Source organism: Sciurus carolinensis, chromosome 7 (assembly GCF_902686445.1).
Source record: "Sciurus carolinensis chromosome 7, mSciCar1.2, whole genome shotgun sequence".
NCBI classification, from domain to species: domain Eukaryota; kingdom Metazoa; phylum Chordata; class Mammalia; order Rodentia; family Sciuridae; genus Sciurus; species Sciurus carolinensis.
Genome location: NC_062219.1, coordinates 2,578,403 through 2,602,455, shown reverse-complemented (window position 1 = coordinate 2,602,455; position 24,053 = coordinate 2,578,403). Strand labels below are relative to the sequence as shown.

The 24,053-nt window shown below is 54.9% G+C and overlaps 1 protein-coding gene across 1 annotated transcript; it reads right to left on the bottom strand.

Moving 5' to 3' along the window:
* Nucleotides 1–1,432: 1,432 nt before the first annotated feature.
* Nucleotides 1,433–22,909, bottom strand: Rnaset2 (ribonuclease T2). The gene is made up of 9 exons (XM_047559746.1): nucleotides 22,702–22,909; nucleotides 18,980–19,040; nucleotides 15,732–15,784; nucleotides 14,326–14,383; nucleotides 11,924–11,994; nucleotides 8,353–8,466; nucleotides 5,071–5,116; nucleotides 2,915–2,989; nucleotides 1,433–1,720 (listed from the first exon to the last, which is right to left on the bottom strand). Exons 1-9 carry the CDS (start codon nucleotides 22,782–22,784, stop codon nucleotides 1,535–1,537), a joined length of 747 nt encoding a protein of 248 aa, XP_047415702.1. The 5' UTR covers nucleotides 22,785–22,909; the 3' UTR covers nucleotides 1,433–1,534.
* Between the last annotated feature and the right edge of the window lie 1,144 nt (nucleotides 22,910–24,053).

Below are 24,053 nucleotides of genomic sequence, written 5' to 3'. Positions count from 1 at the left end.
AGGGAGCCTTCCCTGGCCACGCTCCGGCCTTCCCCGCTCCGACGCTCCCACCGACACGCTGGCCCTCTGTTTCTATTCACTTTTATTTTCCCCCACTATTGCCTGTCCCCCCCACTCCCACGCGAGCTCCGAGAGGAAAGCAGAGCCGTGGCAGAGGCTGGCCGGGCCTGTGTGGCCCTAGTCGGGACAGGGGCGCTGAGCGAGCCAGCCATAGGCAGCAGCAACGGAGGGGCCGGGAAGTGCTGCTTACGACTGAGGTGGGTCGACAAGAAGCCCCAGCTCACTCAGGTTTCCTGGGCGGGGTGGACGGGTGGCGTTCACTGACAGGACGGGACGAGCTTTCGCAGAAACTGCGTCCAGCTCTGAGGACACCACAGCTGGCAATGCTAACGCCCCTGAGGAGCTGGGGTCACCAGCCTGGCCGGAGGCTCTGCCTTCTCAGTGGGAAGAGCACCCTAAGCAGGGGCCACACCGGCTTCCAAGGCGCAGAGACGCTCGGGCATGCAGGCAGCCAGGGTTAGGCAGGGTGGCCTCCAGGGCCCACGGTCTTCTGCCCATCTCTGTTGGTGGCCCCTTCCCTCTGCTTCCACACCTCCACTCCACTCACCCCCAGGTCTAGCTCCAGGGTCCTCTGTTACTCAGGCAAAGCGTCTACGGTGTAGACACACATGGAATACTACTCGGCCAGAAAGAGAAATGAAAAGATGGCATTTGCTGGTGAGTGGATGGAACTGGGGACTATCATGCTCAGTGAAATAAGTCAGTTCCCAAAACCAAAGGCCGGATGTTCTCTTGATATGCAGATGTTAACTCACAATAAGGGGTAGGGGGAAGGGAAGAATAGAAGTACTTTGGATCAGACAAAGGGGAATGAAGGGCTGGGGGGAATGGGAATAGGAAGACAGTAGAATGAATGGGACATCACTTTCCTAGGTTCACGAAAACATGACCAATGTGAGTCTACATCGTCCACAATCAGAGCAACGAGAAGTACAATGTGCACAACACGTCAAAACACATTCTGCTGTCATGTATGACTAATAAGAACAAACAAAAATTGTAAAATAAAAAAAGATAAACAGAAAAAAATATCAAAAAAAACAGACCAGCAGAACATCAGGTAGAAGGCAGTTTTAATAGCACACACCTGGAGATCCACGCCACAGTCAGGTCACAGGCCAAGATTCTGATGTGGGGCAGCAACACCCCCTCTGAGGAAGGGGCATCTCAGGGTTCCAGAACTCATGGCCTAAGAATGGGGCACTGTGCTGGGCTATGCTTACATTTCTAAACACTTATCAGTGGCTTGAACCTGCTGGTCCTTCTGATGGGAAACGAGACCCAGTACAACCTCATCTGCAGATTCTAAGTTCACAGAAAAGGAGCCCAGAGCCCCGGTGACCCGGCAGGGACAAAATCACTCCACAGACACTGAAGGAAAAGCAGAGCACACTTTAAAAGGCTTTGGAATCATGTTCAGAGAGCTGTAATTTGTGAATCTCTTCTTTGTAAAACAGAATATTTCCAAACGGGATCAAGGCTGGGTCTCTGCTGGAGGCGGGTAGAAGACGGGGCCGTACTCGCAGACTGCCATGCCCCGTGCTGCGGCCCCCTTGGCCAGCCGCGCCTCCTGCTCGCCCGGCTCGCTGCAGTTTCGCAGGTGCAAGTCCTTCTTGGTGAAGCAGAGCTCGATCTGGCCAATGGTCTGCACCTGCGCACCCTAGAAACGAAAAGCGGCAGGCGCCTTAGCGTTCGGATCTTGGACCGTCATCGCGGTTTAGGATCCTGAAGCTTTAGAAGTGACTGGTGACCAAAGCAGGTGCCAGACTGGGAGCAAAGCCCTATGAGCAGAGGTAGGCTGGTGAGCACAGGGGACAGGAGCCCAGGTGCCTCTGCTGCGGGCAGCCTGGCTCGGCAGAGGCTCAGGCCTCCACCAGCTGGCAGTGTCTGGGAAGGAAGGTGCTCTCGGATGGAAGGGACCTGGGGGCATGGAGACCAAGAGCACACACACGCACAGCACGGTGCTGGGACATACCACCTAGTGCTGAGAGGATCCTTCAGCTGAGAAGGAAACTACGACTTTGTCTATAAACCTGACAGAAGCTGCAATTAAAATGATTAAGATTAGCAACACAAAAATCTAGGACTGTTTAACTTAGTAAGATTCCTCCCTCCTTCTCTGCTGTTATGGTTTGGATGTGAGGTGTCCCCCAAAAGCTCACGTGAGACAGGGCAGGAAGGTTCAGAGAAATGATTGTCAGAGTCTTAACCCAATCAGTGAATTGATGCCCTATGGGATTAACTGAAGTGGTGGGTGTGGCCGGAGGAGACTGGACTTCAGGTGTGGCTTGGTATATATATTGTATCTGGAGCGTGGAGTCCCTCTCTCTCTGCTTCCTGATCTCATGTGAGCTGCTTCCCTCTGTCACGCTCTTCTGCCATGATGTCCTGCTTCACCTGGAGCCCCGAGGATGGAGCTGGCCTTCTGTGGACTGAGCCCTCTGCAACCGTGAGCCTCAGATGAACCTTTCCTCCTCTACAGTAGTGCTGGTCAGATCACTCAGCACAGCAGCGAACAGCTGACTAAAACATCCACACTCCACCCTCCTGCACCACAGGTACCTCTGTCTCGTCAGGGCTATGTGGAAAGAGGACCAGCCCCACCCTAGACAGCACGAAGAAACACGGGTTGTCTCCAATCACACTCCTGTGCGCACACACACCCTACAGACATGTGTGCACATGTGCACAGGCCTAGTGCCCACAGCACATGCCCATGGTGCACACGCATGTATACACACATGCACACACACACACGTGCACAGTGCAACTCCAGCCCTGGAGACTCCATCGGGAAAGCACCCTTGTCATCTCGGCAAGGAGAGCCAGGAAGAGAAAGCACAGCACTCCTGACCTGTTTTGGTGGCAGGCACTGGATCTTAGGTACCACTCCATAGACTCTGGTGAGGGCGTCTTTAAAATCTGCAATCTGACATTAAACAAAGGTGTATTAGAAATGAAGCCCCAACAGGAAAGGTCCCAGAGCATGCGGAGCACAATGCGCGTCCAGAACAGCGGGTTCTGGCCTCGTCCTCCGAGAGCTCCCACCGCTCCCAGAGAGGATGTGGTGGACCTGGGCTCCGTCCACTACTCCTCTCTACACTGAGCTGACTCCCCTCCTGCCGCCCTCTGTGCCCAGCCCAGCCTCTCCTCCGCGAACACCCTCCTGAAATGCCCAGACCACAGCCCCTTGAAGCCAGCTCCTGTCCATCTTCTGAGGCCCCAAGCTCTCCAGCCCCGTGCACTCTGCAAACCTCTTCCCCTCCATAGTAACCACTTCCTGCTCAGAAGAAAGCACTGGCTCGAGTGCCTGCCTCCCCACACTCAGCTACATGTGCCTGACCCCCTCTGTCTCCGCCCCACATGGGGCCCCTCACCCCACCCCTCTCCTGCAGTCTCCCTGGGGAGCCAAGACTCCCGGGCCATCCCACCCTCTGCTCTCTGCGCTTGGAGCCTCATCGCACGCCCCAACCCTGCACCAAGCCCCGCCCTGCCGTCCTCCCCTGCCGCCCTCCCCTGCCTGTGTGGGTGCCTTCCTTCCCCGATCATGGCCTCCTTCTCCCTCTGCTCTCCTTCTGAACCTTGCAGAGAAATAAAGTTCAAACTGTCCAGGCTGGATCCAGTCACCCCACCCCGTGCGGAGTCCCAGAGGCCTGGGCCCCACGCCTCCCCCACGGTACAGCCTCCCAGGAGGGCGGCCTCTCTGGATCTCCCCAGCTCCATGCAGCTGAGAAGCGGCAGGATGTGGCTCCCAGCTCTGCAGCCCTCCTGGTGCGCTTGTTCCCAGGTCCCCAGGGGCCATCTGCTCTCGTGCACAGCGCTGCCCTGGGCCCTCCCCCTGGGGACACTCCTTCCCAGCTCACGGGGCGGTGGGCTGAGTCAACACCTTTCCTAGGGAGCGCCCGGTCAGTTCTCCCGGGGCTCCGTGGTACCGGTTTCCTACCACACAGATGTGTGCCCAGGGCCTGCCAACCAGACTCGCCCTCACAGTTGGGACCCGGGCCACTGCTGCGCTTCCCACGCCTTACAGAGCACCCAGAGCTCACGGGCTCAGCAAACGGGGGCCAGTGCTGCTCCCACCACTCGGGTGGGTCTGTGAACCCCAAGTCCTGGGCAAAGACCTACAACCCACCGCTCTTGTCTACATGAACCTGAGTCCAGAGCAGGACCGAAAAGGCCAGGCTGCTGCCTGGGCAGGGAGGACTCTGAGGGGCAGCAGCTGCACCTCCCTCAAGCCCCCCATGGAGGGGGACAGAGAACTGGGACAACGTCTCCAGTCTGGCAGACACCACGAGAGCAGAGGCAAAGTTGCCGACTCGTCAGAGGCCAAAACGACTGCTCAGGGTGCAGGCCTGGCTCCACGCTGTCGGGCCACTCACCCCGATGTAAAATCCACCCCATAAACACACCGAGTCCTCAAGAATCTGCCCTGAAGCAAGAGTCGGAAGCTGTTAAACACCCAGGTGGCACTTCCGTCTCTGCGGTGCCGCGTCTGTCTCTGCTGCGGCGGCGCAGAGCTGAGCCACTCTGACCCGCGTGCTGCACCATGGACCACAGCAGCCCCTAGCAGAGCGTGCGGCGGCAGGCCGATAAAACTGTCCAAGGGGACGGCCAGCACCCAGAACGCCCAGCTCCGGTTTCTGTTCCCTCCCCACCCATCGGATCTGGCCACGCTTCAGTTTCCACATCACACAGTTCCAGCATGAAAGAAGCCTTTTTCTTCAAACATACTGTAAAATGGATGTCCCTTTTTCAAACTCAGACTCCACCCGCCCTGCACACTGTGCAGCACACCAACCCTGAGCACGGGCCTTGATGCTTCTGAACCACGGGTCTAGGCAGCCGTCACTCACACGCAGAGTGCCAAGGCAAAGAGAATCACGGGAAGCTAGTGAGAATGAAAGGGAGAAGGGGTTGTGCTGGGTCACTCTACAGCCCGACTGGCTCACGGGACGGGCGACAGGTGTCCTGGGCAGGTGTGCTCAGGTCAGACGCAAAGGTCACACTCACGTGGTAGTAATTGATGGAAGGTTTGATCCCAAACTTCAGGAGCATGCTGAAATGAAGGAGACAAAGTCAGATGGAGAAAGCAAGCTCAGTTCACAGAGAGAATTAAGGCACTCACACAGGAGGGCATGTTTTGCCTGTGACTTCAGGCAGGAGGGCACACGGTGCTGCTGCCCCAACCCCTCTCACCCTCAGGACAGGTGCTTTCCACCTGGCCTTCAGGAAGCCAGCCCTGCAGAACACCACTGCAGGGGCTCTGCAGTGCCACCTGCTCCTGGACCTGGGTCCCCCACTCCTCCCATGTGGCCCAAAACACAGCCTCCCAGGAGGGCACCTGTTCTAAAGACGGTCAGTGACAGACTTTTGGAATCCAGGCTTATCCCTGAAAACTGCATCTGGCCAAGTCTTCAAATACGTCACATGCCTGTTGGCCTTGAATCAAGCCCAAGGCACCACTGCAGAGCCCATTAGAGAGCCACCCAGTGGACGGAGCCGTGCAGGCACAGCACAGTCGGGCTGGCATGCCCAAGGCAGCCCCTAGGGACTGACTTGTCCTCAGCCAGCTGCACTGTGCCTAGAGCAAGCAGGAAACGGTGGCAGGCAAGGGTCCTTGAGGTCCTAGAAAAGCCCCAGCCCACAGAAACACTCCTGGTCTGCACTGGCCGTCAGCATCCAATCAACAAATAAAAAGCAGAGTGTTAAAGATACTGATTGGGAGTTGCAATGATGATCTCTCAGGCAAACTGAGTTAAATAAGATGCTGTTGCAATTAGCTTCACCTTTGCTCTTGCATTTTAAAGGTATCATGGGAGCGGTCGAGACTTTTGGGGCTCAGGTTCTATCCTACTGGGAGTGCCCTCCAGACACAGGTGATCACAGAAATAAGGCACCAAGAGAAGGATGGGCGATGTGCTGTGCTGCGTCTCCTGTGCACGGTCAGCAGTGGGCGTCCAGCCAGGTCTCCGCCTGCAGGTACTCATGTCACCCCCATAGGTGTTCTGCAGCTTCGCATCTGCTGTCCTCATGTGACAGTGAATCAAAAACTGCCTACAGAGCTGGGCACGTGGCCTCGCCAGTAATCCCAGCAGCTCAGAGGCTGAGGCAGGAGGATCGGGAGTTCAAGGCCAGCCTCAGCAACTTAGGAAGACCCTGTCTCAAAGCAAAATATAAAAAGGACTGGGGATGTGGTCAGCGATGAAGTGACTGAGTTCAATCCGTGGTACCAAAATAAAACAAAACAAAAACACCTGCCTACAGTTCATGATAACTTGCTTACATCCTATAATGAAAAGATAATTTGCAATGGTGTGATAAAAAAAAAAGTTCTCGTTTTAGATTTTGACTGCATAATTTTATGAATTCTAAGAATCTTAGATTTTCCTTGGAGAAACTAGGAAGCAAGCGACCCTCCCACGGCTGCTCTCTGCCCGTCCGCGAGCACTGTGCTCCCTGCACAGCTCTTCCTCGGCAGGCTTGCCCAGGCACGGCCTGCTCTCTGACCTGGCAGTGACCCGAGATTCCAGGGCTTCACCTCTGCCAACGTGGATGTGCACAAAGCTACTGCACTTCCACAGCTGCAGGAAGACACTACTTAACTGCTCAGATGCCTTGCAACCTTGACCAATACCTACTCATTCTCCTTCTTCTGTTTGGTGAATAAGCCCTGGGTGCAGAGCTAGCCTCTGCTCACACCAGGGCGGCTGCTGCAGACTCGGGGCTGGGGTCCTGTGCAGATGCTCTTGCTTTTCCCCAGAAGGCCCCGGAATGGGACCACTCTGTCAGTCTTTGGCTAAGACAGCGTCTCTCCAGTCACAGCTCTCCCGAGCTCCAGCAGCGCGTCCCAGACACCTCTCACGTGGCTCTGAGGTGCTCATTATCGACATTGTGGGTGAGGAAATGTTCCCACGGGTCCTGTTCTCACCGCAGAGAACACTGCTTCCTCTAAGCAAAGCCTAGAGGTCAAACAGACAATGTGCACAACTCAAAACACACAGGACTGCAGTGCGCTGCGGGTGAGGTGTCTCCTAAGGAATGCACCCGATGCTGCGGATTTTAAGAGTGGAGGCGACCCAGCCATCCACCTGGTGACACAGACGGCGATCCCAGGAGGCAGATGACCACACTTCCCGGCCAAGTGCTCGCTTAGAACCTCGTGCTCTGCAGCCGGCGTCTTCAAACTCCTCCACAGGGTCCTCTTCCGTGTGCCTGGCCTCCCCGCCCATCCTGGGCCTGGCCCACCGATTCAAATTCCAGCTATCTGTCATCCCCTGACACAGGAAATGGTCTGTTTGAGATGGTGACCGTGGCTCGTGGATGCCCTCAGGCTGAGGAAGCAGCGTGCTGTCCACAGGGCCAGGGGAGGCTTCCTCGTCTTCTAAGCAGATCCGACCTGTGCACCTTGAACAGGGCGGAGCAGGGAAGGCTCCCGGGACGCTGCTCAGCTGAGGAAGACCGCCCTGGCGGAGGCAAGCAGCAGTGCAGACCTGTCACCTCCCCGCGTCCCCTTCTCTGTAGTCAGCACGCGTGCATCGCCCGGTCTGGAGGTCGCGAAGCCAGAGACGCGGTGCAGCGAGATCTGGCACCTGACGCCAGCCCGGCCCCACGGCCGGTGCCGCTCCCCGTGTCCTCACACGGGGTCTGGCCAGCTCCCTGGGGTCTGTGAGAAGGGCACTGACCCTGCTCAGGCCCCTGCCCCCTTCACCACTTGGGGTGTTCTCTCAGGGGCAGCACGTTCGGCCCACTGCAGGCCAGGCCCCCACGCCAACCCCCCTCATTGTCCTGACCCTTTTTAAAACTTGTTCCCTGGCTTATTGTGGTCACTTGCAATAAGGGACAGTAAATAATATCTAGCCGGGAAGGGCAGGCTGGCCCAGAGCTCTCAGTGACCAGGCTGGCAAGGAGCAGGCTGACCGGCCCCCGCAGGACAGGCCTCCTACAAGCTCCCTGGCTCCTGCCTGGTGGCAGCACACTCCCTGTCTCCAGAAAGGAGGCCGGGCAGGCAGGGGCACGTTCTGAAGGCTTGGGCATTCCAGGGCTCGAGGACACTGGCCACTGCTCCTGCCTGCTCCAGTCCCGCAGGCTGCAGCCTCACTGGGGTGCCGGGGAAAAGGCTGCTCGGGAAGAACCGCTGGCAGGGCTAGGGCTCTGCACTCGCCACCCCCCAGCGCGGCTGGCAGGCCACGACACAGAGGTCAGAGCCCAGGGACGCCACCCAAACCGGAGCCATCTCCACACTGACCTTGGCCCTCGGGCCCCGGGCTCAGGGCCTGCGGGGGACGCACCCACCTGTTGAGGTCCACCTGCTTGTACAGGGCCAGGCTCTTCCCGAAGTACTTCCTCTCGGAGTTGAGGGCGTCCAGCTGGGCTGCGCAGGTGCCGTGCTTCTCCCACTCGTGCTTCCTGGGGTTCAGAGCGGGGTTCAGACATGATCCCAGCGCCCAGCACGTGGGGCTCGCCGTCACCCTCACCAACAGGAAGGCAAACGGCGTCCACAATGCTGGCGCCACTTCCCTGGCACTTGGGACAAGGCTCCGGGAACGGGATGGCCCCCAAGGGCGCCTGTTGTGCCTCCACGTCCCACCACTCTGCAGCTCGCCCCCGCTTGCTCCATAGAGCGCCCAAAGCCAAGGAAAGCAATGCGACCGTGGAGACGCCCTCCCAGCCGTCCGTGGCGCGGCTGCCACAGATGGGCAGTTCTAGACAGTGGCATACCCGCTCCCAGGCCGGGTACCAAGCACCGAGGGACGCCTCACCCAGGCCCCTCTCGGCCACCACTGATCACTGCAGTCCACGCGTCCCTGCCACAGGATAGGACGATCACCACCGAGGAGCCTGACAGCCATGTGCTCCAGAGACACGTGGCTGCTGCCAGCTCCTCAGGTTCCACTTGGTCTACTACCGTCTCGCCCGCTTGGCTTGCTTCTCACAGTGCTAAGGGCAGAGGACTACTGCCCGCTTAGCGATAGGGAACTGCATACTGAGGGGCCAGGTCCCTTGCTGAAGGTCACAGGACCAGGTTGTCCCACAGCCTGCACTTGAACCCATCTCGACTCCAAGGTCGGGGCCCTTCACACCACACTGCCATCCAATCAACCGCTAATCAAAATGCCCACCCACCGTCAGGACAGCTGGCAACGTGGCAGTTCAGATACAAGCGTGTTAGCATGGGAAGACAAAGGGTGTCGGGTTCCCGGCTTATCAGGGATCAACTCATTAGGCCTTAATACACAACGCTTGTGCAGCCACTGAGAAAGCACTTAACATGCAGTCCTTCAGGCACAATCTGTGCATTCATTCATGGTAAGATTCATCTACAGCACAAGTTTTAAAGAACTGCAATAGATGTGACGAGTCTCAGACCTGAGAAACGTATGGAAGCCGAACACAGAAAGGGTGAGTACAGGCAAATGATAGGCCTCTTCGCCTAGAAATTTCCAGGCAAATTATCTCATAACTCTCTATATTCCACAGAACAGACAAGGGAGACTGAAGAGCTTACTGCAATGTAGGCAGAGTGACAGAATAATCTAGGACCCGTTCACAGGGATGCTGTGGGGAGCAAAGAAGAACGCAGAGCACATTCACACAAGCAGAAACAGTGGCCAGCACACAGTACGTTGACTATTAATGCTGGAAAAGTCAACCACTATTACCTTCAAGCAAGCTTGACTCAACAGATGTTGGAGGTAAGAATATGTTAAAATACTGACGTTAATGTAGCTGCTCAAAACGTCAATCACATCATTTACAACTGGACCTTTCTAAATTACCATTGAAGGGGTCAGTTACCAATCCCAGGTGACTTGGGTGCTGCTCTCTCCCTGGAGATGCCCTAGCTGGCCCACGGAGGGCAGAGCAGGGCCAGGGGTAACTGTGCTGGGGGTCACCCTCCACTGTCACCTGCCTGTCAGCGATGAGAGGCACTCACCCCTCAGGCGCCACTCAGGCCCGACACAGCCCACGGGAGGCTGGCTGCGTGGCCAAGTTGCGTGTGACCTAAATCTCATTCGTTTTCTTACAGGAATCAGAAAACCAAACAAGAGCCCTTACTGTGTAGAGGGCTGTTACAGATACTCGTCATGGTGCTAATCTTAGCAACCATCTCAAACGCCAAGAGAGAAATACCAGGACGCCCTCCTGCACGCATCGGACTGGGTGGGCTTGCCACGTTCCTGCAGGAGCCTCCCTCCCGGGACGCTCCCCTGTGGAGTGCTGGGGACCACCTGACAGGTGACGACCCCAGCAGGGACAGTGGGGCCTCGGGAGGCCGACAGGAGCGCGCCTCCCCTCCGTGAACGCCGGGAGCTCTGGACAGCGGGGCGGGGCCCACGGTCAGGTCCTCCCCTCCGTGTGCACCCGGAGCTCTGGACAGCGGGGCGGGGCCCACGGTCAGGTCCTCCCCTCCGTGTGCGCCGGGAGCTCTGGACAGCGGGGCGGGGCCCACGGTCAGGTCCTCCCCTCCGTGAGCGCCGGGAGCTCTGGACAGCAGGGCGCTGCCACCGTCATGGCTGCCCTGTTCAGAACAGAGAGCTGAGCGTGTGACTTCACTACCCAGCTTGAAGGACGCAGCCTGCCTGTCTGCGCCACAGCACTGAAGTGCCACATACTTTGCCCAAGCTGTTGTGCCTAAGCATCAGGGACCAGACAGGTAAAAAGGCTGCCTTTACCTGTGTTTGCTGATTTATTTTGTACTGTACTATGCTATCAAAGGCCCAAAGCCACTGGGACCAAGTAACCATGGACTAAAGCCTCCAAAACCACCAGCCAAAATAAACCTTTTCTCTTTTTAAGTTGATTCTCAGGTATTTGCTATAGTACCTGAAAACTAACCAGCACGGTTACCAGATTCATCATTTGAAATACACTGAAGTGACAGGTAGAGATTTCCTCCTGTTCCCCTACTTCAACTCATGACGCTCATGATCTATTTTGAAGCTGTTTCCTAGAACACGGCCTATGCAGAACAAGTGCTGAGACTGAGCTACTCATCAACCAAACTTTCCCTGGGAGTGGCTCCATGAGTCCCAATTCACACTGTCCAGTGAAGGTCAGGTTGAATGCTGGTCAGCCCGAGGGTTATCTCTTTCATTTATTCCAAAAAGCCTTTCGTTAAACTCAGCTTTTCTTTTTTTCCCCTGAAAATTGTCCATGAAAATATTTCTCAGTTAGATTAATCTTTCTGGGAAAGATCAGTCATAATCTGAATCATAAGTTCTCCTATTAGAAAAAGATGCTGGAGAAAAAAAGAATTGCCTTCAGTTAATATGCAAATAAAAGGAAAGTCAATTTTATCTTTTTAAAAAGCAATGATTTCAGAAGCCATCCCGAGCTGGCTGCAGCACTCCTGCCTGGGGCTCACACGCATGGGGTGACAGGTGCGAGCTCACAGAAGCTCCGTGCCTGCAAGGCTGCGGCTGGGGCAGGTGTCCGTGGACTCGGCCCCAGGCAAGGGTCCCACCCTCTCTACTCTGCATACACGAGTGAGGGCATCATCTCTAGGTATGTCTTCTTTTCAAACATAGTTCAAGAGAACATCTCCACCCCTGAGAAACAGTCACTCCTGTCTAATTTGGACTAGACATGCAAGTACTTGATTTATTTTAACTTAGTAGACAAAAGTTTAAAACAAGTAGTGAATGAAAGAGCACACAGTTCTAAGGTCTTCTCTGCTGGCCCTCCCTCTTCCCCACTGGAGAAAGCCACCCAAACTGGCCTAACAGAGTCCCCTCCATATCAAGCTGTTCCCACTTCTCAACCTCAGAAGACAGGTGCTACCCCTGCTCCCTGCGCAGCCCACAGAGCTTCCACCTGGAATGCACCAAGTGGCTCCCAGCCAGGTGGGACAGCTGCCACCTACCAGAACTGGGTGCGGTTGGAAGATGGGTGAATGACATCAGGCCAGTAGATCTTCATGTCCGGCATGAGATCCTACACATAACAGAAAGATAAATAAAGCAGCCTACGCAAGACCTGACAAACACAAAACTCAGAAGGCAAGCTGGAGAGACTATCGTTTTCAAAAATTCAAGCTGTGCTTATTTATAACACTTAGGTAAGTGAAGTCATTCTGCAATCATTCTGCACCAAGTGTTTCTTAAGACACGTGCAGGAGTAAAATCTGAGCAACCGTACAACTGCATGTGCAAATACAAACTCCGATGGACGAAAGGCCACGCAGGCGCATCCAGAGCGTGGAAGAGCATTCAGCACTTAAAAGAAGCAAGACATCAAACCAGGAAAAGCCAGGAGGCACCTGAGGGCGTGTTGGTAAGTGCACAAAGCCTGTTCGAAAAGGCTGCGAACGTGTGACTCCAACCACATGACACTCTGGAAAAGGTAGAGTTTCCCCAAAGAGCCACTGTAGCTGTTTTTTGCTTTCCTGCAGTGCTGGCGACTGACCCAGGGCCTGTGCCCACGAGGCAAGGGCTCTACCACCAGGCTTCATCCCCAGCCTGAAAAGGAATGAGGTCAGCGGTGGCCAGGGCCTCAGGGGAGGAGAGAAAGGGGGAGGGAGGGATGAGGGGACATGGGGTTTTTAGGGCAGTGAAACTACTCTGGATGACTGTGTGGGGGACATGTGTCTTCAGGCCTCATGGAAACCCGTAAAACTGTACAGCACAAGGAGTGAACCTGAAGGCAACTGTGACCTTTACTGATAATAATCACTGCTGGTCTGTCAATCATGACAAGGGCAACACGCTGACAGAGGATGTTACAGAAACATCAGTCTGCGCTTGCCATCCAATTTATCTGTAAACAGAAAACTGCTCTAAAAATAATGCCTTTCAGAACAATCAGACTCTCATCGCAGAGAAGGGCTGGTCTGAGCTGGTCTGAGCCTCAGCCCTCCTGCACTATGCAGTTGGTTACACCAAATCCAACAGGGTTCGGGTGCTTTTTTCAATTTCTATACATCTATTAAACCAAAAAAGTTATTTTTTTTCACCAAGAAAAAGGCCTATAAACAAACTGAGGGTAACTGTTTTCTCCCATTTCCCAAAATGACCCTCAGTCCCCATCAAACCTCCAGCAACTGGCCTCCCTGCACCTTGTGCACACCGTCCGGCCCCCTCCTCCCTCGAGCTGCCCACCAGCAGGACAGCTCCCTCTGTCAGGCACGGTGGTCTAGGCCCATAATCCCAGTGGCTGGGTTGGCTGAGGTGGGAGGATCCCAAGTTCAAAGCCAGCCTTGGCAACTTAGCAAGGCCCTGAGCAACTCAGTGAGACCCTGTCTCAAAATTAAAAAATAAAAAGGGCTGGGGATGTGGCTCAATGGTTAAGTGCCCCATCCAAAAAAATATAAAAAATAAAAACAAAAATAAACTCCCACCTGCTACCCCCACTCAACCTGTCTTCAGCCCCCTGGGAAGACACAGGGTGACAATGTAACTTACTGCTCAAGCTAGGCCACTTTAGTTTGGGACACACCGCAGCAGGGTGTGCCCACCGGATGCCCCGGGCAGGCCCTCAGTCCACAGGCTTTCCTGCCTTCCTTTTGTGGACCCGGAATGGAGAACTGGTCTCCATCAACCTGCCCTTCCCTGCCTGTCTCCACGGGCCCTCTGAATGTCAGGCCCACACGTCAGGCCTTCTCTGCCCCACCACCCACCCAGCTACCTCGACACGTGCCCAACTACAGGCACACGTCCAGGCAGGCCCCCACGCAAAGACCAGTGCATGAGTCGGGCAGGTTCTGCTCTCCTCAGGCATCAGAAGGGCCTCAGCTCTCTGGGCCGCTGCTGGTGAACTGCGCCCCTGCCCGACCCGCTCTTCACCAGGAGTTCTGTGCTGGAATGTGCATCATCTCCTGTTCTCGGTCGACGCTTACAAACCTAGTGCCACCAGCCTGGGTAGTACGTGTGCATGCTCCCTAAGCCACAGCTGCCTGGAGCCGACACGCCACATCCTGTGCCAACCAGGCCCAGGCAGCCCCTGCCCAGGAGCCTGGGGACTGGAGACTAACTGGGGCTGGCAGTGAGCGTCCGGGCACGAGCAGCCAGGGCCCTGCTCTGCCTGAGCACCTTCCCGCGCTCGCTGCTGCAGTGGCTCAGACCCAGGGCCCAGGGGGAGATGGGCGGCTTCCGTTTCCTCTACGAGGTTGTTTCCAGCACTGAGGATCACTGGATCATCACCCAGGTCCATGCTATTGGACACATTCGCAACCCTGGAGTCTCAAACATGACTTTGAAGGCAGACCTGTGAAGAAGAGTTAATGCTATTCAACGCTTTACAGCAGAAATATAATTATAGAGTTCATACCTTAATCTCGTCTATGTTAAAGTGCCACGATCGATTGCATTCTTCCCCTTTGTCAGGCCTTGAGATGAAAGGACACAAAACAAGAAAGGTCAGCCTTGGTCGAATGGCTTCTACGTGACACTAGAACACATACATTAAAGTCTGCAGAGAACAGAGACAGAAATTCTATCTGGGAATTCCTTACCCCAACAAGCCATTTAACAAAGAATGCCAAGACACCAGTTGTCACAGTCTGAGTCATTTCTGAAGAGGAAAGTGTTAAAAAAACACCCAGGAATAACGTGCTTTTCACCAAAAGGAAGCGAAATGAACTACCCAGTAGGGCACTTTGGAGTGGACCCTCCCCAGCTGTCTTCTAGCAGGGGGGTTCTTAGGGGTCTGACCCGGGCGTGGGCATCCCCAAATGCAGCCTGAGAACAGCCCGTGTCCCTCAGTGAGGTGGCACGACCAGCAGGCTCGCAGGGGCCTGGCCAGGACGGCCTCCGTGGTCACTTCTCGGTACAGACTCACGCATCCTGCGTTTCTGTTGTATTCTACCAGGACGAGTTGGCTCTGGACACATAACGCACATGCTTGGGTGCAGCCTGGTTCATGAGGTCCTGTGCTGACTCCTAAGACCCCTGGGAGCCCTGCACAGCCCAGGATGCCCAGCTGCAAAAACTAGCACCTCCACCCACCAGCAGGAGAAAAGCCTGGCAGGTTTTTCTCAGGCTCAGAAAGGTTCAGAAAGGAAGCAGCCACATGGAGGCATCGAGGGTGGAAGAGGACAGCTAGCAAAGTCCAAGGAGGGCCAAGGTGCTAAAGGCTGGCACGCTGGTGTTCTGGAGAGCTGGGAGAACCCAGCAAGTACCCAGGTCCCACTCATTTGTTCCCTTCTAACCCTGGTGCCCAAGCAGTGAGAAAAGAGAGGCAGAGTCAGCGGCCCGGACCTCCCCTGGAGCAGCTGACCCCTACCAGGCCCAGCGAAGGAGCGTGACTGAGGTGACTGAGGTGACAGGCGTGTGCACACGCAGCAGAGCCAGCAGACGGCAGCCCAAACCAGAACCACAGGCAGAGCCGTGCAGCAAGAAGAATGTGGGTCTCTCAGTCTCCATCCGTGGCTCACGCACTCATTAATTCTCATGTTTGTTTATAATGGGCCCAAAGATGAATGAGATACAATTAAAATCTGGGGATCCTAAAACCCCTTAGCACATGTTTAAAACAGAGAGCTGAGAGTCCACCCAAACAGAACTAAGCCACAGAATCAGGGTTATGTTAGAAAGACTAAAGATGTTTTAGATAAAGGTCCGGCCCACTGTGTAAACTCCTAACAACATCAGGTGCAGCTGTGAAGACTCCGCCGATGGAATCCAAGTCAGCTGCTGCTGCCAACTGTCCCCCTGGCCACTGTGATGGATACTTGCCATAGCCCGTGTATCGTCCAGTAATCCAGAGAGTTCCGACAGCTGCTAACTTCCTGGGGAGGAAGACACGGGATGACTGGTTCATTGTGGAAGCACAGATAGCACCCCTACCGTCACCAGCGTACAGCAGCAGAGCACGGGCACGCTACTAACACGAGGTACACCCAGTGCCGATCTGCAGCAAGCTCGCTGCCGGACCACCGTGGAGGAGCTAAATCAGGGCTGCACGCTCCAGGCCAGTCTTGGCAAAGGACTTCATGGACCAAATGAAATAGCTATTTCTGTTCTTTCCATTACCCTTACATTCATGCTCCCTCCCAGGTAAAAATACACAGGTAAAGTGATAAGTATTGAAAATATGAAGCCAACACACAACGAAGGTGAAAACAGGAGGATATCCTCAACCTCAAGAAGAAAGATGAAAAAACACAGCTGAGAAAATCTCCGCATAAGCCGGGCGCAGTGGCGCACACCTGAAATCCCAGAGACTCTGGAGGCTGAGGCAGGAGGATGGTCAGCTCAAAGCCAGTCTCAGCAAAAGTGAGGCACTAAGCAATTCAGTGAGACCCTGTCTCTAAATAAAACACAAAATAGGGCTGCGGGTGTGGCTCAGTGGTGGAGTGATCCAGAGTTCAGTCCCAGGTACCAAAAAAAACCTCAGCATAACAAAACCTCCTTAGAACTCGTGCATCAGCCAAGATGGAGTGCTGCTACCATCAACGGTAAGGAAGTTCATCTGGGTAACACGACCAATACACGAGACCTCAGGTCCAGCCCAAGGGTAACAGGGCTTCGCCTGATGCTTTGACTATATCCCTTGTCACTTTGAAACTTACATCTTTTTTCTTTTTCCCAACCTTCTCCTCCCTGACCTTCTTTTCCCTAACCTTTCCCCTGATCTTCTCCTTCCTGATCTCTCCGTCCTAATCTCATTTTCTCTGAAGCAGCTCTTTAAAAAAACCTGTTCGTGCTGATGGGCAGAATCACAGCCTCGTGCTTCTCCTTTGCTAGCAAAACAATAAATCTTCTTTTTCCTTTTCCTCAAAACTATGTCCTTGTCCCCAATGTCAATCCAATAATATTACCAGACAGGTCTTTCTTGTGTTGCCAAAAGCTCTGTCCTGTCCCCAGTGCCAATTCAATAACCAGGACATGGTTTTGAGGAAAAGGAAAAAGAAGGTTTATTGCTTTGCTAGCAGGAAAAGCACAGAGGACTCCTGTACCAAAGACTGTGCTTAACAGGGGACTTTTAAAGAGGTGACTCAAAGGCTACAGTCCACGTGTGGGAGTTGTAGTTCACTTGTTGATTTGGGAGACTGTCATCTCCGAGATCTTTCTGGTGCCACCCCCAAGACTGGGTTACTTCTTCCTGAGGTGGGTGTGTGCTCAGGGCCAGGGAACTGCCTAGGATGGGGAAGAGAGGGAATCCTGTGTCCCTGAGATTAGGGAGGAGCAGGGAGAGGGGAGGAGAAAGAAACATGTCCATTTTAAAAATCACTTGCAGTGGCCCAGCAGCAAGGGCTGCGGTAAAGCATGAAGTGGACACTGTTACACTTGGAGCTCCACATGGGGTCTTGGACCCGCCCACATGGAGGTCACTGGGCCACTCAGCAAGCACTCAGGACACTGGCGGCTACAACACAGTCCCAGCACTACCATGAGCACGTCTCACTCGGGAGAACCTGGACGGCAGCACAAACCTCTTCACCATGCCCCCTGCTAGAATCGATCCCTAACATGACATTCTGCTGGTCACTGGTTTCTTTTAATCTCACTTCTACAGCCTCAGGGCAAGAAGCCACTCCTGGTGTATGTGGCACGCCCACCAAGGGAGTCACCCACATTCCTCTACACGGCCAACACCCAGGTCCCCAGGCAGATCCTCTACCGCTGGCCTTGCAGGCAGGCTCTTCAGTAGGAGCCAAGGTCATCAGCAATTCCTTGGCCCACGGGCAGACCAGACTCCAGTCAGCCCAACCCTGTGCCCTGCACCCTCATCACAACTCCGTCCCACCATGGGCCACAGGAGGGGTGGAACTGCACTGGAGGGGACGGGATGCCTTAGGGGAGAGGAAAGCTGAGACCAGAGCAGTCTCAACCACGGAGTCGCTGCCAGGAAGAGTGTCCGCGTCACTGGGTGATGATAACACTTGTCAACAGCTAGACCTACAAGGAAGCTGAGCCCAGCACAAGGCCTGCTGCCCTGCTGGCCCTGGCAGGGCAGGCTCAGGGGAAGTACACGGACAGCGCAGGCACTTCCTCCTTGCATGACCAAGAGGCCCCGAATGTAAAACCCTCCAGACCAGGTTTGGGACCCCGTCCTTCAAGTTAGTGCCGACTTGGCGAATCAACAGAACTCTGGTAACTGTGCAGTGACCAACAGGATGCACCTCCTAAACGGTCCACACAGAGGACTGGCCAGGCAGGGACTGTGGGAGCAGGGCCCCAGCTGGTGGCACTCCAACAGGAAGGGGCTTGACACAGACACCCGGAAGGAACCCAAGACCCAAAGTAGACAGAGCCTCAGACAGAGCGGCCAAGCCAGGAGAAGGTACTCTGGGCCATTCAGAGCCGAGAGCAGCAGGCCTCGGTTTCAGCTCCCTCCCGCCCACGGGGGACACTTCAACCAGCTTCCAATAACACGGAAGAAGGAGACAAGCCCAACCCTGAATTGTGTCCCTAAAGACACATCCCTGTCTGTTGCTCTACTGTGACCTTACTTAACAGAAAGGTCTTTGCAGATGTAATCAGATGAGGTCATGCTCAATTAAGGGGACCCTAAATCCAGCTGCTGGTAGACTCAGAAGGTAGAGAATGCCCCAAGAAGGTGGGCACACTGAGAAGCTGCACCATGAGCCTAGGACACCGCAGACTGCGGCCCTACCAGAAGCTAGGACACGGCCTGGCGCAAACTCTCCCTCACAGTCCTCTGGAAGGAACCAGCCCTACCCCTGCCTGAGCTTCAATTTCCAGCCTCCAGAACTATAGTGAATGCACGTCTGAGGTTCTTAGCCACCCCACTTGTGACTCTGGTTACCGCAGCTGCCCTTGGACACTAACACGCAGCCCTCCTCTGGCAAGTGTCCTGCTGGCAGGCACAGGTCTGCTGAGCGGCTCCAGGCCCCACCATGGGGCAGGAAGGAGGGTGGAGGTTGGTCAGCCAGAAGCACCCAAGGCGGGTCACATGCAGCGAACCAATTCTCCCAGGGTGCACTGCATAAAGAGGCCAGTAAAACAGAAAAGCTCACCTCACACACCGTTGGGGGCCAGTGTTGGCTCAGAATGAGTTTCTTCCATTCGTGGCTACCACTGTGAAAACACAAGATATTTAGTTTTCAGTAACATTTTCAAAGTTACAGAAATATTAATTCATCCATCCACTGATTCAACACTGAGTACTCATGGGACTAGGGACACGGTCAGGAACAAAGCCCCTACCTCCTGGAGTGCCAGGCCACAAAGGACGGCAAAGTGCAGTGCAGGAAACTGTGCATGGTGGCACACACATGGCAAAGCACACCGCATAAGAGGACAGGCAGGGCGAGCCAGGAGGGGTCCCACCTCAGGGGAGCAACTGGACCTGAAGCACCTTTCTCCTGCGGCTGCCTGGGCTGTTCAGAAGCCCTCAGATGCACTTGTGAATCCAAATGTCCTGACAGCCGGGTATCCTTTCATAATTCACGTAACAACAAAACGCAACTTGAACTAGCATAAGGCTACTTACCATCTCTACTCTACTTGCTGCTCTGCAGAATTCATGACACGTGATCAGAGGTGCTACTTCAGAGCCACTGCAGTGACCAGGAGCATACTTGTGCACAGCACGTCATGCCTGCCACCTGGAGCAGGGCCTCTGCAGTGCCCACACCTGCTGCGCTCCCTCATGGGCTACCTGGAAGGCAGTACGTGGACTGCCTCTGGAAGTGTCCACTTTACACCTTGAATGCAGCCCTGGCTACTCTGCCACTCATTTTTGGAATGGACAGGTTTCTTTCTCCTCCTCTCTCCCTGCTCCTCCCTAATCTCTCCCGGTCCTAATCCCAGGGGACACAGGATTCCCTCTCTTCCCCATCCTAGGCAGTTCCCTGGCCCTGAGCACACACCCACCACAGGGACAAGTAATCCAGACTTTGGGGTGGCACCAGAAAGATCTCAGAAATGACCGTCTCCCAAATCAACAAGTGAATTACAACTCCCAGAGAACACGTGGACTGCAGCCTTCGAGTCACCTCTTTAAAAGTCTCCTGTTCCTGCTGAGGGGCAGAATCACAGCCTCTGGAACAGGAGGCTCCTGTGCTTCTTTGTTAACAAAGCAATAACATGTCTTCCTTTTTCTCAAAACTGTGTTCTTGATGCTGGCAGCGGGGACAAGGACAGAGCTTTCCATAAGCCCCGATCGTGTGTCACCTAGAACATGTTCACACACCAAATTCCCTTAGTTTGAAAACTGAAGCTCGCCCAATTCTGACTCTGCAGAGGGGCTGCGAAATTGCAGCTTTCCACACTCTGAGCTCTTCAGCAGGAGACCTGCCATGGTTTGTCCCCCTGAAACTTGTGTTGGAAACCTGGTTTCCAGGGGAGCCCTACTGGGAGGTGGCGGGACCTTTAAAAGGAGGGTCACCTGGGAAGGGATGAGGGCTATGAGCTGGCCCCTTTCGGTCTCTCTGCTTCCTGTCTGGCCAGTGCCTCTGTGCCCACTTCCACACCATGAGGGCCTCACAGGGGCTGAGGGGACGCTGAGGGGACGCTGGAACCACGCCCTTGAACCTCCAGAACTGAGAGCCGAGTGAGCCCTTTCCTCATAAGAAGCTGCCACAGGCATCTCGCTACAGTACGGAATGCACCATCGTAAGGCCTCTGACCATATTCACAAGGCTCAACATGCAAAGGGGTCAAGGTAGAAAGTGCAGCTGGCAAAAATATAAACGGAAAAGGTCAGCAGTCAAGCTGACAGTCGATTCAGAACAAGTCAGATGTTAGAAGATGTAAGTGAAGCGAGTCAGCTGCTCTGTCCTCGTGGGAGGGGTGGACAGACGTGAGTGGTGGGACCGCGAGGTTAAGGCACTGATTCTATAGAGCAGGCCCACTCTGCTGACCTCCACACACTTTCTTTCCCGGAAGCAATTCACCTGCAGCCCTGCTGGGTTAAGTGGACAGGACATGTCACATTCCTTAGCAAGTTATTTGTATGAGAAACACAGTTCCAGAATAATGTGGATAAGAGGAACCTATGTTACCCTGAAGAGGAGATTTTAGTGACCCTTTTCAGACCACATCCCGGAACTCAGGGAGATAAGGATAATTCCTCCTCACCATAAAATCTGCAAAACTGTATGGTTAAGAATCCACTTAGAAATGGTCAGGCAATGGATTCCAATTTAGGCCTCATTCAAAGGCAGAGACCACGCCAAGAGGCTAACCAGTAAAAATATTAATGAGCATCATCAAGGTGTTTTTCAAATGTAAAAGACTATTTGTGGGAACACTCCTGCCAAACCTGTGTCCCAGAGAGGCAGGAAAATAGAAGGTGGAAGTGAACCCAAATGGGAGTTAAAGGAAGGCTTAAAACTCAGGCTAAAGGACACAACCAATAGCCTTGATGATTTTTCAAAGCCTGTTTGACATAGATTTTAGTCTATGTTCATAACCCCCCAAACCAGATAAGCCCTGAAGCTGGAACACCAAAGTGGATTTTCCTGTCATCTGGCCCCCTCCCACGCTGCTTGAGTCTCATCTCTTCTCACTTAAATAAATCCTACTCTGTTTATTCTTCCCTTCCATTACTGTCCATGGATTTTATTCCTCAAATTTGCCAGACAAGAACCCAGAAAGGAATTGGTGAAGCAGAGAATCTAGTTTCATCTCAAAACTCCAATCTCACAAGCTTTTGTAAATAATTGTGTACTGCTGAACAGAGAATTCACAATTATGGTGTACATCTGAACTAATGATGCACTCTCTCTGTAGCAGAGATGAACTGCAGTGTGGGACTGAACTGGGTGTGGAGGGGTCAGGCCCTCAGGGTCCCTGGTGCTAAAACCTGAGGCTGCAAGGGGAAGCAGTTTCCAGGAAGGAAAGCTCACAATAAACCCAGCAAGATTTGGAACATATATAACATTTGTAGCAAAATCTCCATTCATCACTCAGGCAAGAGCTATGTTCCCTCCTACCTACAGGACTCATGAAGAAACAAGGTCAGGCAGAAAAAAAAAAAGTCACTTAGCAGAGGACCCACCTTTTCAAGTTCAGTTAGTACTTGGGGAAATGCCTTGGGGGTCTGAATTAACTCTGTGCTCTCCCAAACCAGGGCAAATTACATCAGCTGCAGGAGTTCAGTGAGGGTCAGGGAGAGCCATGTAATGCAGAGTAAGGTTTCCAGTTAACACACATTGATTAAGGAATTGTTCCAAGCACTTCCAGTACCTCTAATGCTCCCTCCTGATACCAGCTCAGCGAGCGGGTGCTGCTAGAGCAGCGCTGGGCTCCAGGTGCACAGGGCTGGAGAGCAACTAGCAGGTGGCACTTCTGCTGCCCATCCTAGGGCAGCGACGGACTACTTCCTTAAGGCAAGTGAGAAAGTATGCAAATGTAGCTCTTAGAAAACACTTTCTGGAGACACTGAACTACAAAGTTGTCTCTTAAATCATATGCTTACACACCATATGCTTTCCACGCCTACCGTGCAAGTATGAAAAGCTATGAGCCCGACCATCACCCAAACGGAAGGGACAAGTTTAGAATGTGGATTCCAGAAAGGTGGGTCCTCTACTAAGTGACTTTTTTTTTTGGCGTCCGCTGCAGAGCTGTCATCTGAGGTAGCCGCGACGGCCGGCGCACCCCTAGCGGCGGCACAGGCGGCAGCCACAGAAAGGCCTCGAGGGCCGGCGGCCGAGCAGAGCCACAGAACCGAAAGCGGAAGGTCGAGCAGGGCGGCCCGGCACCCGGTCGCACTCCCGGCCCGCGCACTCACCTCCACCCCGCGCCCGCGCACCACAGGCAGCACAGAGCCAGGCCCCAGCCCAGGAGCGCGACGCGCACGGCCCGGGGCGCCATGGCCTCCAACTCCGACGACCCTCCGCGCCCGCGCCCGGCCTCCCCGCAGCTTCCAGACCCGCGCCGTCGGACGCCGCCCGCGGCCCCGGCCCAGTGCGCTTCCGCCCCGCCCCGGGAGGACCTGCTGTCCCGACGCCACGCCCACCTGTCCGGGGTCCGCGGCCACGCCCAGCTCCAGGGCTCGCCCCCAGCGCCCTGACCACGCCCTCCTGCCTGGTGGACACGCCCCGAAGCCCGACGCCACGCCCCCGCCCGGAGGTCACAAGCGGGCCCAGAGGCCAGAGTGGCGTCGCGCCTGGTTTAGCTTGGTGGCTTCCGCCGCAGGGCCTGCGCAGCGTCGCCGGGAGCCTCGGGACGCACAGACGCCACAACCTCGGAGCAGCACTGCGGCCCTGGCGCCCACAGCCCCCACCTGACCCATCTTCTCGCTTGCAACCCGGGCCGCTCGCCACCCGGGAAAGCGGAGGCGCATCCTTGACCCTAGGCCGACCTGCAGCAGTGTCCCCTCGTCCACCCATTGCTGGAGCGGGCCAGAGCCTGCACCCGCGGATGCCAGCGACCTCCTCGTTGAAAAACAGCGCTGGGTGCCCAGGTTCTCGCGGCCTCCCTCTGCAGGGACCTCCCCGAGATAGGCGGGGATCTGAGGGTCACTCCCTGTAAACTCTCAGTCACCCCTTTATCTACGATGGCACTAGCACTGCTAGTGTGTCCTGGCCCTCACTTGACCTGCAACCCTGTCCATCTGTCCCAGAGACCAGGAATTGGGATGGCCTCTCTGAGACATCAGCAAGAAACCCTGGGGTCAAGGCCTGGAAAAATCAGCTGCTGAAGCCACCCACCGGGATGGGTACTCCCTCAGGGAATGACAGGCAGGCAGGCTTGAGCGCCTGCATGGAGAGGGGCCACGCCCATGCCCTCTTCCTGCTGACCCTGCTGCGGGGTTTCTGCCCTCACCAGTATAGCCTAGGCACACTGCCCTGTGCCCCTAAAACACCCACAACTACTTCGTGGACAGTCACAGGTGCATTTTGAGTAAGACTGTGGCTTCCACAGGGCCCTGTGACTTTAAATCAGGTGGCCTGCAGTCTGCTTTCCTACAGGCCTCCATGTCGAAATAACACCCCAACTGTGTGAAATAGGATGTACGTGATTATTTGGTAAACATTCGTCTTTTCCTCTAGACTGCAAAGTAAGGCCCATGTCCTTTGCCCACCACAGCAGCCCTGCCGCCCAGCACAGTGATGGCTTATAGTAGGTGCTCCTTGAATA